At 36.2% G+C, this 14,024-nt stretch overlaps 1 protein-coding gene across 1 annotated transcript; it reads right to left on the bottom strand.

Annotated features, from left to right (window-relative positions):
• Positions 1-3,171: 3,171 nt before the first annotated feature.
• Positions 3,172-11,083, bottom strand: LOC113238128 (zinc finger protein 512B-like). Its single transcript, XM_026474864.1, has 4 exons — positions 10,970-11,083; positions 5,442-5,783; positions 4,819-4,968; positions 3,172-4,281 (listed from the first exon to the last, which is right to left on the bottom strand). Exons 1-4 carry the CDS (start codon positions 10,979-10,981, stop codon positions 4,105-4,107), a joined length of 681 nt encoding a protein of 226 aa, XP_026330649.1. The 5' UTR covers positions 10,982-11,083; the 3' UTR covers positions 3,172-4,104.
• Between the last annotated feature and the right edge of the window lie 2,941 nt (positions 11,084-14,024).

Raw genomic sequence — 14,024 nt, 5'->3', positions numbered from 1 at the left:
GTGGTCACGTTGCGTTGAGCAATTAGCTACTATTGTTGCAGCAGTTGTTTTGTTAATATGGTAGCAAGTATGCGATTTATTGTGGGCCAGTGGAACGAGGATCAAAGGTTGCAACCTGTTATATCGCGTAACAAGAAACGGATGAGTACCAGTGGAGCTCCTTGAGAAAGAGCTCATCCAGGGAAGTACTGCCACCTTAATAATATGAGCATTAATGCGTTCCGGTTTTGAAGGGTAAGGATCTTAGTGAAATTACAGGCGCAAGAGATTTGTCAACTTATGTCTCAGGGTGACGGGCGCAGTGTCAGCGTTCTCCAGATCTTTGCAATTTAAAGTTTTGAGTGGCACTGCATCTGTTACGGACAGGTGTGTCACTTACTACCAGCTGCACGACTTGTCCGTCCCGTCACATGGTATTATAAAAAAGTGCTGAAGTACTGAACGTAAATCCAAATTTTGTAAGCCCTATGTCCCATGTGGGTTGGAAGTTACGGTCCATTGAATTGTTGAACATCGTCAAGTAACATTTTTGCTGCAAAAGTAACATTTTACGAGTTCATTTTTTGAATTAAAAATTGTAATTGTAAAAGATACGTATTATTGATTCTAAAAATAAAAAAAAAGTATAAATTCATTCAAGAAAAATCAAGCTATAACCAATATTAGTTGATTTCGTCTTGTTTACGCCATCTCTGTGTTACTTTTTTTCTAATTTGGGTGCGATGGTGAATTATTCAGGATTTACAATAACATGTATAATGTTTAGTTGAATTTAAAAATCTTAATATCCGTCATGTCTTACGAAAATTGCCCCTTAGAAATAATAGTTACTTACACATTACGCGAGAAGGTCGAAAGTTGCGAAAAATATAAGAAATGTGACCGTCTGGTCATACTGCCCGGGACATATGAGTCAAGAGTTAACAACTTCATGACAACAACACAGTTTTTGAAATTAAATAAGTACAAATAAAAAAGTTAACCGAATTGAATCATGTCTTCTAATATAATTCACCTCACGTCCTGTTTCCTAGAAAGCGGTCACACACGTCGGGAACTCTTGCGCAACACATACCTATATGCGTTACCTAACACTCGCCCAGGAATGTGCTAGAGTAATAAAACAAATTAGGTGAAAGTGGTCTAGACTTCAGGCAAATACGCAAGTTTAGAATTTTATTAATACAAATACCTGTTTACTAAGATCGAAGACTTAGAAAAAATTCCTTTTATCCGGCTGGATTCGGACCAACGTCTTCTTGCAAACCGTGCCAGACTCTATGCCAACTAAGCCACGGAACGAACTAGTGGAGCTTAGAAATGTGTGCTTGTTGCAGACCTTTGTTTTGGTATTTTTAATGACCTTTTTTGCGGTAGCGCCTTCTGTAAGAAATCTATTTCTGAAACAATTTTTTCTAAGTCTTCAATCTTTGTATTAATAATTATATCAAAGTAGTGAAGTAATTTCACTAAAAATATTGAATATAGAATAGAATAGAAACATACTGATATTTAGTAAAATAAATTACAAATACCTGACTGGTATATTATAAGTGACATTTAGAAATTTTCAGGACAATATATTCTCAGTTTGACGTCTTGAGCTGCAGCTCCTGTGATTCTAGTTCTAGCAACGGCTTCTTTTCGTGTCTAAAATGGTAGACGTATACAAGGATTCGTGGAGAAAGACCGCTTTTAAAAGTTAAGTATGATAGTTACGTCTAACGTGGTCTAACTTAGTTATCTACAACAAACATTGCACACGACTTACCTAGTTTGGGCTAAGCTCTATGCTCGATCATTTACCTATATTTTGTTCTTGTTGAGAAATAATAAAGATTTTATTAATATTATTATTATGTCAGACAAATCACTTCGTGAACAAGGAGGCGGTAACGTACTGATAAAAATAGTTATATAATATAGAGCAGTGAAGAAACTTCACGCGTGTTTTTTCTAACAATTCTTACTTATCAATTTGTCAGGTTTTCTCGATTTCTGCTCATTGAACATTAACTATTCGGGTCTAAATTGCGTGTATTTGTTTTTTCAACAAACCAAAGTTTCGAAGGCTTTACAGGTCCCATGTACACAGTTGACTCAGAATAATTCTTGCTTACATTCTGTACGATGAACAGAATTACGATATTTCGAAAATCCGCTAAATGACACATGCACTGTTGAGCCATTTATGAAATTTAAAATTGTGAGAGCTTTCGTGAAACCTTTATGCAGAAAGTTATACGGTTTCATGATTGATTTGATTGGTTGAATGGTCAGATAATCTTTTACTTCATAAAACTTTTTAACGACATTCTTGATTTTATTGGAGAACGTTCTACGTGATCATCCTCTTCCAATGTTATCTTCTACGTTGGCTCTATACTCTTTCACACTTTCATTCATCCATCCCGTGTGCCCAAACCACTTCGTCTTGATTATTGTAAGAGTGAACAAAGTGCCGGGACGAACAAGTCGAGCTTTAAATCTAAGCTCTGAGAGGTACTGCCACTGCACCCGTCACCCAGAGACATAAGACATAAGTCCCATGTACCAGTAATTTCACCAGCGTCTTTACCTTTCAAGATCGGAACGTAGTAATGCTCATATTACCGTTTGGCGGAAGAAATAGATAAGGTAAGTACTTGCCTGTATAAATTTTTTCACATGGAGCTCTACTGCTGATTGTAGGGGAATCTGCCTCACGAATTATATAAATCTATGTAATATACTTCACGATTTATTACAATCCAAAGCAAGCAAAGAATAAGATATAAAATAATTCTATTTTAGTTAGAAAAATCGTCATATAATAATTAAAACAAAAAAAAAAATTGTTTCATTTCACATTTTATTATAAAAAAATATCCGTGGGATAATCCTTAGTCGACAGCGGCGGAACAAACTAAGTTCAACGATAATAATAAAACTATGACTACAAGACTATATACAACAGTACAGGTACGTTCGTGGTTGAAGCCATTAATATGCATGTGTCTTTGTAGGAGATCATGTGAAGTTATTGTTTCAATACAATACAACGTATCTAACAGACGAACTTCAAAATTGCATTTACTTCTGCTGATCCATAATTCTGCTAATATTTCAATCGTCAGTGTGCGGTATTCTAATCTGGTACATACTTTTACAATATAGTCGAATAAAAAATTACGGGTGCCTTCAAATCAACCGCTTTTAAAAGCGCTGCAGTCATCAGAAACATCAAAAATGTCGGCGTCACATATTTTGAAATGAATTTTTATATACCGGCTTCTAATAGAATTATTGCACTTCGTCCCAAGTTCCCCAAACCATGACTTTATATTATAGAGACGAAGTTACGAGCCCTAATATGACACAGATTACACATGGCACTTACGCCTATTTATTTATTCTGATAACAAAGGAGATTAAAGACATAGCTCTTCCGTTAAGTGCATTGATAAGCTTGTTAAAATTCCATTACCATATTATCAATAAACATTTAAATCGTATGTTTGATTACTAAAGCCAAATAATGTATGTTATCTACTTTATCTATAAGATATTCCACGAGGAATTTGACGCTACATGTTGGCAAATTAATGCGAAGAATACAGATTGGTATTTGGTGTGGGCGATTTGAGTTTCAGCATGCCATTAGCCAAGTGAACATAATTTCTGGACCCACAAACTCTCAATAGCAATGTAAAGCATACGCTTGTTATATTCTAAATATATCTTACTAATCTACATCACATAAAATCCGTGTAGTAACAGTCATGTTATTTTGAAATGCCTCCAAATTTTACAAGTCGTTTGATTTAAACCGATCTCGTTTGTTAGAATAGGTGTGCACTCGCGTAGAAAAAACTATACCCATAATTTACCTCGCGAAATTTCAAACCGTATTTCCTTGATAAATACCCACCATACCTGTGGCATACCTGTGGAGAGCGAGCTTTTCAAAGACTTCCTAATTAGACAACGATTTATATCTTCCGAAGCTTCGGAGGGTTGGGAAAAGATCTCTTTCAGGCTAGATATAATTCCATTAAAAATCAACATCAAGCATGTAAGACTCCTTAGATCCTGCTCTAACAAACGACAGATAAAACATTCTCATCACCAGATCTTTCCATGGAGCGGTAACCCGTGTAGTCCATGCGAGTGAACATCATGCAGTAGCGGTGCAGCATAGTGCGCGTGGCTCACTGCAGGTATCGCTACTGGCTGTGGCACTGGTACGGCAACTGGTTTGTGTACCGCCACTGGGTACGGTTGCGGCACTGGGACACCCACCTAGAAGATATTTCAATGTGAACATTGTGTTTATGGGTGAACCAGAGATATGCAGCTTTGTGATCATAATCACTGTAGAAATAGTATTGGACTTTGGCGCTGCAGCAGGTCCATCGGCCTTTGATAGTTCATTATATACATAGTATAAGAATGCGATGACTTCGCATAGCCTACTGTACGTACAAATATTTTCTTAACATCTCTCGGTGCATCCGAATACAGGTTTCCATGTCTAGTGATCATTACATTTATTATCTATAGTAATTCGAATTAACAGAACTATGTATTTTATCGTAGTTTTGTTTTGATTCCCATCTGAATCATGTAGAGTCGATTGAATACGTTCGGCCTGCACCAAGTGCAACGGTCAACTGATAGAAATCCGACGACAGCCAAGACATGAAGATTGGGAAACGGTAATGAAGGAAGTAGTTGTATTGTATATGCACATTTCCTCTATTCTTCGTCCCTCTCTTGCTCACACAATTAGAGAGATTAAGTGTTGTGAATAAAAATCTCTAGACACTAAATACTAACCTGCTTAATGACTGGCACAGGGACGGCATGTGGCACCGGCACTGGCACAGGTCGGTCGACTGGCACTGCCACGGGCCGGTCCACCGCGACTGGATACGGCTTCGGCACTGGTACGGCGTACGGTCTGTCCACTGGAACCGCTACCGCTACCTGAAAAAAACAGGTTTATGATTAAACTTCTGCTTTAAAGTGTACAGATAAATCATTATTAAAACCGATTACATAAGAATGGACATATTTGAGCCAGTGTTTTGAGGCTGATTAAAAATTTTAACCTTTTATTTATTATTTCATGTTTTTCGGCCATGTACTTATTTTTGACAGGAAAGTGAGAAGACGTTAATATGTTTTGCATAGTGTGAAAAAGTACGAAAAACTAATAATAATAATAAAAATAATAAAACTGGTTTCTTTTCACAATGAGGAGATTTGGGCTGCAGTTGCCACGCGGGCTGAGGATTGGGAACTTCTTATGTATGCAGGTTTCCCCACAATGTTCTCCTTCACCGAAAAACTCAGAGGGGCAAGCCCGGATTCGGTAGGTCAAACCATTAGGTTGTCATGGCTGTGTGCGGAACAACTGTGGTAATGCAAAAATGTGCGCAATTGGGTCAATAGCATACCTTAACAGGGTAAGGCACGGGTCGATCAACCGCCACTGGGTAGGGAGCTGGTACTGGTACACCGATGTGTTTTGTCACTGTTGTGTGTACATCGGCTCCCACGATATGCCCAGCACTGTACGCCAGTCCGTGCCCCAGTCCATAGCCATGGCCCAGTCCGTAACCATGTCCCAGTCCGTAACCATGTCCCAGTCCGTAACCATGTCCCAGTCCGTAACCATGTCCCAGTCCGTAGCTGTGTCCCAGCAATGGTGCTCCGTAGTGACCGAGTAAACCGCTTCTCTTTTGGACGACTTTGCTTGGTTCTGCTAGAACTGCAGCTGTCACGAAGAGTATTGCCAGCTGTTAACAATTAAATTTACTTGTTATAGTGTTTTGTAAACGATAAAATATGTAAATACAGATGTAATGATACAAAATGAACATTTTACTCGTATCTTTTCCGTTTCTTATACATTTTTGTTAACCGAATTAAAAACAGGAGGAAGTTCTCAATTGGACTGTTTTTTGTGTGTATACTACGTGATTACTCCGAAATTCGTGAACCGATTTCGATGATTCTTTTCTTGTTAGAAAGCGGGTATCTCTGTATTGGTCCCATTTAAATTTAAGAAAATATTCCACCTCGAAGGGTGGCAAGGAAACCTATCACAAAGTCAAGAAAGTTTTTTGTCCGAAATAACGTTAGTTCGAATTTTCATTACACCGAAAACCAAATTATAACGAAACAGTTGTTCTTTCAGGATATGTTGAATGTTAATCGCAAAGACTCGATTAGGTTCTGTAAGGTTAGGTTAGGTTAGGTTTAAAAGAAAAAACACTTTCCTCTCAAAATTACTTTCGAGGTTATGAAGTTTCGACCAAACGGTATTTCTGGAAAATCGGACTACTGATAGGTAACCGGGTGCCAAACTAGAGGGTGATCTCTTTTTCGCGCACTTTCCGGTGGCCAATTTCCATAAAACTTGGCAATTTAAAAAAAAAATCACAAACTTTTGAGGTCTGTTTTTTATAAAAAATTACAATTGTTTGCAGCTTTGCAGCAGAAAAATGTATGATATTTATCATTATTTCTCTATACTCTATATGATCTTTAATGCGACAGTCAGACAGACAGACAGAGCATCCCTAAGTGTTATTTAATTTATTTCTTATAACCTGCAGATTTGTTATTGAGTACATTGACGAATTGAATTCTCTTGCCTCTATAGTCCGGGCACAAAGAATTGGCCGCTCGCTTGATACACGCATTATATGTAAGTTGTGCATTCAAAGTATCATATCAGTATGATGACTATGATGATGATTTAAAAAAAAGTTTTCTAAATAAAAACAATAATAATTTCAATCGTACATTGATCCTTTACAGTTGCGCAATTATTGTTTTGATTTTCGCCCATTGAATTAATTAAACCGATGGCACATGTTGCTCGCGTGCGCGGGCGCCGATTGCATCGCGCCATTAGTATGCAGCCGCTGCGTTTGAAATTTACGCGCACGCAACGCATCATAAGTAACTTGGATTTGGCGATTGCACTTTATCGATCTCACTTGCAATGACGGCGACGCTTAATTATGACATAAACGTTTCATTGCTAGTCACGGGGTAAAAATTATCAAGATATTTATTTTCTTTGATAATTATAATAATAGTTATCTGATAATTTTCCGATATTATAAGATTTTACTATTAAGTTACATTTTATAAAAAAATTATGAACGGTGAGAAAACTAAATAAATACGAAGAAAAATCTGTGAAAACGATTTGGTTTGTGACTTTTTTAAGACTTTTGGATATGTCTCTGACACAAAAACATTGTCACGACCTCGTTAGCGGTAGCAGTTTGTTGTTCCAATTAATTAACCGATTTCAAAAACAGGAGGAGGTTCTCAATTCGACCGTACCTTTTTTTGCATGTATGTTACGCGGCAAATTAGTCAACTGATTTTGAGGAATCTTTTTTTGTTGGAAAGCGGTAACGGTACTACGGTAACCTCTATGTGTATAGATGACAACCATCGACATCTGTCGATGATCATAACACACTAAGCGCGGGCGTAGACAGGCGCACGCCATATAAATACACGGAATTAGACCCGCCGCGTTCCGACCCGACCCGCGTCCGACCCGCACCCACTCTCTGTTTCACGCTTAAATATTCGATAATTCGGAATAATCTTACAAGATTTGTTAATCTGATATTTTTCGTTGAAAAACGTATAACAAAGCCGTCAAAATAAAAAGTAAAAGATATGAAATATCTTTGTGACAGCCCATCGATCAGTCTCGTTACGTCACAGTACAAATTTTTATCATGGCGTACGTAAGTTTCTGTTGCTGTTCTGTTCTGATGCGAACGGCAAAAGGTATGGCATACACTGTCGGCTTGTTTCCTCAAATATATAATTTAGGGCTGTGAAACCACAGCCACATGGGACTTACGTCCCTGGATAACAGGCGCAGTAGTAGTGCTCTCAGATCTTTGCGATTGAAAGCCCTTAGAGTGGTTACACACGGCGACCTTCAGCAGAGATGTAAACGCGCGTTTGTGAAACGCGTGATTGCATTGATACAAACGTGCGATTACTTCGATACAGTTGATTACGTTGAATATTATGTACGAAAAATCTGTACAGGTTTATGCACATTGTTTTGTTTTGTTAATTGTAAATTAAAAAATGAAATTAATAATACATTACAGTAGTTTATGTGACTGTTACATAATGAAAGGCATTCAAATACGAGTGTGAGTTCTCTCACGAGTGTTTTAATGCCTAATTATATACAGTTACATACACTGTTTTATCTACACACATATTATAAGCTCTCTGTGATGTGTTCAGGAACCGCATGTTACGACTGGCGAAATGGCGGCAAATAAAAACTTTTCTCGCGCATGGCACACAACCGTAGTTTTCATTTAATTCATAGACAAACTAGAATTGGCCCCAACTATCATATCGTTCGATATCAAGTAACGTGTGAAATTGTCAAAATTGTTTGCTATTGACATTTCATTTCGGACAAAACTTCATCTCGACTGATATTAGAATTGAGGTTGAATGAAATTCTTTTGTTTTCCAGAGATGTTCGAAATTTGAATATCATAATAAAATCGAATTCAGTGCTATTATCAGGCAATAAAAACATTTTCACAGATAAGAAATTTGTTCTAACAAAACAGTTTACCTTTATGCTGTTCGTAATTTGCGGTTTTTGAATACATTATAGAGAGATTATGAAATGTGTGTAGATAAAATAAATAAATTAGTTAATTAATATAAAATGTGTGTTGCGTTTGCATCGCTGCTAAATGACGCTGTATGCAATCGTTCTTAGTTGTACTGCAACTATTATAAGTAGGCATGTCACTTACCACCAGGCGCTAGAATGGTTAATCCCGTTGCCTTATACCACACCAAAAGACAAATAACAACAAGTGTCTTAGTGGGCAAGCGTGGGTCTACTTTACATAAAAATAAACAATGCACCTCTGCATGTCAAGCGTAGAGACGTAACGATGGAAGTACAGTGATGCATGGTACTATCTCCGATTAAATACGTTCGTTTTGCAAACAATAGGGATTTCAACCGTTCCTGTATCATTACACCGTTACCACACTGTCAGTACCGCTAATGAAGTGGTATTACACCACGTGGGTAATACCATTTACCATGTCTACCTCGTGGTAACCGTTTTACTGCATTTAGAGACGGGCAAGCGTCTGAGTTTAAACCCGTCGATTTAAATCGATTTAAAATCCGTTAACGCTCGAAATCGAAGGCAATAGCTATTTACAACGAAATATTTGCTGTAAACCAAGTTTTGTTTAAATTTATTATATTACGTAATAATGTTTATTGCTTTCTAATTTGTCTTTCAGTCGAATCGATTGAAAATCGCATCGAAACAAATCGATACAAAAAAATCGTTAGATCGCATACACTTGAATCGATCTCATCGTAATATGCGTCCTTAGTAGTGACAATCCACGGGTATTGTGTGGATTGCCTCTTTATCATCTAAAAATATTATTTGTAATTTGTAATAAGTATGGAATTATACCGAACTCCGTATTCGATGTTTCTGCCCACGATTTTGGGCAGAAATGGGTTAAACTTTGGGTAAAATCCCGGTTAAAACCAGAGGGCGTTGATTGGGTTTCCACTCACTATCTATCTCTGGCTGTATTATATAGAGCACAATGCGATATAACGCAAAAAAAGCGTAGCGGGTGGACATATACAGTGCACTGTGTTCAATTAATAATGCTGTAACAAATTCTCAAGAGGTTTATGTTTCTGGTTTGGCAGTATTGCTTTCTGTTTAAGTGCAGTAATTATGTAGAAAACAATGGTAATACCCCTGATTCTTTGCTTTTGTGGCTCTCACAGTGGTATATAGCATAGTTGCCTATACGAGTAAATATGTAGATACATAGTTACTTGTGGTATTTACGTAATATCGCAGCATTTCGGAGCTTTGACATTAATTTATAGAATTTTGGTTGAAATATATTAACTGATTTGAAATAAATTGTTTCCAACTGGTTATTGTGGTGGATTGGTACGCAAATATCAACTTTTCATTGTCCTGACTACAAAAATAAAGTTCTTGCAGTGAAATGAAGCTTTTCATGTTTTGATAAAAGAACTAATTAGAAAATAATATTGGTAACCCAGAGACAAAACTTGAGTTACATATAATTGAATTGTTTCATTAATAATAATAGATAAATAAATATGGGGGACACTCACATATTATATATTTTTTTATTAGACCACAACGACGAACAAGTCGTACGCCTGGTGTTAAGCGACACGCTTGTCCTTAACAGTTGCAGTGTCATTAGGAGCTTTAAATTATAAAGATCTGAGGCACTACCACTGCACCCGTCACCCGTTGACGTAAGTTGACAAGTCCTATGTGCCTGTAATTTCACCAGCACCCTTACCATTGAAAATCGGAACGCAGCAATGCTCACATTACCCCTTGGCGGCAGAAATAAAAAAGACCTCTACTGCTACTTAAAATCTGGTACCAAATAAAAAAAATCCTTGCATTGTGAGTATCAGAGTAACTATTAACACAGAGGTTCGACCGGGAATCAAAGCTGCGACCTCCTTATCCAGCAGCCATTGCTAGCCAATCAGTCACGGAGGCCGTGAACAGTTATTATAGAGACTAATGTTACAACTTTCTAAGACCATGCTCATCGGTGTGACGTATATGGATTTTGATTGATACTGTTTGTTATATAAAGTTAATAGTTAGTAAAGTGATCGATATTTTTAAAGGCATTAAGTATTCAAAACTAATGCAAAAATGCTGTGTTTACATTTGTTTATTTACGATGGAAGACAGCCTTCTACCGTTCAATTAGGTTAACAAAGAAATGATCATTTATTTTGCATTCACAGCGTTTACGAAAATTCCCATAAATAAGCATTTTTAATTTGTGAATTAATTATTATTATCTTACACCTCTAGTTATCAAAATTAGGTCACATAAAACACACACTTACTAGAGCTCTCATTATCACACACAGATACCAACTGACATAAAAATAACAGATACTTGTAACTATTAGAAGTATCAGTTACACCACACCAGTCTGAACGCCGGTTTACATGTGGGGCAGAAGGATTGAGATAGTTTCTTATATAAGGCGGGCCCCACTCAGGTGGACGCTATCGATGATATTTTGCGACATCGGACTTACAATGGTGGGCTTTATTTAGGTTTAACTACATCTTATAAGGGAATTTGAAATCTATACAAAATACATAGAAATAACTCTTTTTATCACGTAACTTAGGTAAATTAGAATAATTTTATATTCATTTATTTCGTGTATTTATTTCATTTTCCTTAATGGCGGCCACGCAGACAGCAGGCTCACTCAACTTCTTACAATAAACACTGATTTAGAACATCAGTTTTTTTTACAAATTTTTCATCCATTTACTTGGGTAGGCAAAGGTTCTACCGTACAGCCTCTCGCTATATTAGTATTTTTTCATTTTTTTGAATCTTTCACTTCCAGTTATAACCATTCAGAAAACAATCTATCTAAATATTAAACTATATCTAAAGAGGATTTAATATGTAAAAATAAAGTCCTTAATGTAAAAACTAATAAGAACTATTTATTCCTCATATCTTATTCTTCAATAATAAAGTAAATCAACATTTTACTTTTTTCAATGATCTGTTAAAAAAGGAGACATGAAACTATTTTGTTAATTTGCTCCTTAGACGATGGAAAAAAATAAATTCGGACTGAGGTCGAACATCCTCTAAGGGTCGAACAGTCATATGGAGGGAAAAGAAATAAAGATGGCGGCGTAAAGATACTCATTTGTAGCAATCACATATTATAAAAACGGAGTTGTTTTTTTGCCATTGTTAATATAACAGAGCTCAATTTAATCTCAAGATGAGGCTTAAAAACTACTAAAGGAGTCATGGAGATGAGCAGGTCAGTTTCCTGTAATCATTAATCTATTTGCTGAAGATCGCGATTCGGAGAGGCCCATGTTCAGCGTTGGACTGTGATAAGCTGATATAGTAGTCTGTTACAAAGCATTGTCCTTTCAAAGAGAAATTGCTAACAAATTCCATAAGTAATCTCGAAATAAATTTCCCAACCTCTCTTAAATATGTTTGCCGATGGCAGTTTAGTATCTTTGTTACCTTTATAACGTTCAAGTTATATTATAAACTTCGGTTATTTATGTCTATGGTTTGAATCGTGCTTAAGTTGGTGAGGTGATTGTTTCAACATTATTGAGCTTAGCCACTTGGGAAATATAGGAGATATAAATGTGCTTTGATCATTTTACATTGGCGTTCGTTATTGGTGACCGGTGTAGAAGTGGTGTATGTATATTTTAGATTTGGTTCCCAGTTCTCGCCTTGAATCTGTTTCAAATTATAATTAAAAAATATATGTGCTTATCGCAAACATACCATTCACAAGAATGGAAAGTTAAAATAAAACTCCACTTTTAAAACTTTTCATATTATTCGAAATTCATTGCACATTTCTTGCTAGGTCAATGACTGCACACATTGTTTTTTACGCGCCAAAATCACAAGAATGTAAATCACTTTTTTTTTAAATTTTCGTTTAATATCTGTGAAACGTTCAAAAACTAGATTTTTATTTTTACAACTGTAAAATGTTACTACTAAAATTGAATTAAACTCCAAATGTTACTTTATGATTTTTCAAGATCGCATTATCTTTATTTATGCTACTTATAATATTTTTGTCAATGTACGCATATAAACGTTACAACTTTCGTAGTTATTCATGAATGATCACTACTAGTCTTAACTAGTAGTATATATAGTCCTTAGACTATTACCACGGTGTGACTTTTTATTATTTTTCCGATATTTCGGAAACGCCATGCACACGGTTGGTTAACTAGGGATCACGTAATGTATAATGCACCTACGTACTAAAATAATTCGAGTCACAATTTTAAATGTTTTGACATTTTTTCGCGGGAAATAGTTATATATAAAGTCGATATTTATGTGTATTATAAATTTTATTTCTTGTATCTGAGGCCAATGATACTAGGACCATAGAGCCGAGTTCCATGTTATTCAAATATTGTTATCGAATACGCTTTTTTGTCTTTATTTTGACTATCTAGGTACATTTAGGACATACGAATTATAAAATATTTCATATTTATTTATTTACATTTCACACATATGGCACAGATTAATTGACTTACAAGTACACATATTGTGATACACTGTAAGAGCGTAGCAAAATTACGCTTATAATTTGATCATTACCTAAGTACATTCTTACATTAAATTTCATCTTAAATTAAACTATAATTTGAAAGTCTTAACAAAATTTTAGTAGCACAAGCTCCTTGCAAAAGAGTTCGTTCAGAGAAGTACTACCGCTTTACGTATTTCTGCCGCCAAACAGTAATGTCATCATTACAATGTTCCAATTTTAAAGGGTAAGGGTGCTGGTGAAATTATTAATTATAATGTAATAATAATAATTTTTTTTTCCATCCTCTAAGGTGAAATTACAGACCCATAGACTTGTCAACTTATGTCGTGTAACTCACGTCTTTGCGATTTATTGTGGCAGCCGTGTCGCTCAACACCAGGCCCACGATTTGTTTGTGCCGTAATTTGGTATAAAAAAATATAGGTACGTCTCGCTGATAACCGTTACTTAAATACTTATCTGCGGCAGTGTAAATGTAAAAACAAGATGTTGTTTCCAGTAAATTTTATAAAAAAATTAAACAGACGAGGTGCATTCAATTACTTTGATTGATTAATGTTAAAACAAACCATGGTAGCCTAGTGATTTGACCTACCGTCTCTCAAGCAGAGACCGTGGGTTCGAATAAGGGCTCGCGTCTGTGAGTTTCTTGGATTTTGAAATTTACCATGCGCTTTTCAGTGAAGTGAAACATCGTGAAGAAACCTACACGTCGAAGAAGGTATACACCTCGGCAAACGCATGAGTCCCCAACCCGAATTGGGCCAGAGTGGCGGGCTAAGGCCTAAGTCTTTTTAGCTCACAGCAC

This window comes from Hyposmocoma kahamanoa, unplaced genomic scaffold (genome assembly GCF_003589595.1).
Source record: "Hyposmocoma kahamanoa isolate Upper Pololo Valley unplaced genomic scaffold, ASM358959v1 95, whole genome shotgun sequence".
Lineage (NCBI taxonomy): Eukaryota > Metazoa > Arthropoda > Insecta > Lepidoptera > Cosmopterigidae > Hyposmocoma > Hyposmocoma kahamanoa.
Note: the sequence above shows the minus strand (reverse complement) of the source record. Positions and strands in the feature narration are given on the sequence as shown.

Coding starts and splice junctions, on each gene's coding strand:
- LOC113238128 (XM_026474864.1), bottom strand. Junction 4,969..5,441: donor CCGTGCCTTACCCTGTTAAG/GTATGCTATTGA, acceptor TGTTTTTTTCAG/GTAGCGGTAGCGGTTCCAGT. Junction 4,282..4,818: donor CTGTGCCAGTCATTAAGCAG/GTTAGTATTTAG, acceptor AATATCTTCTAG/GTGGGTGTCCCAGTGCCGCA.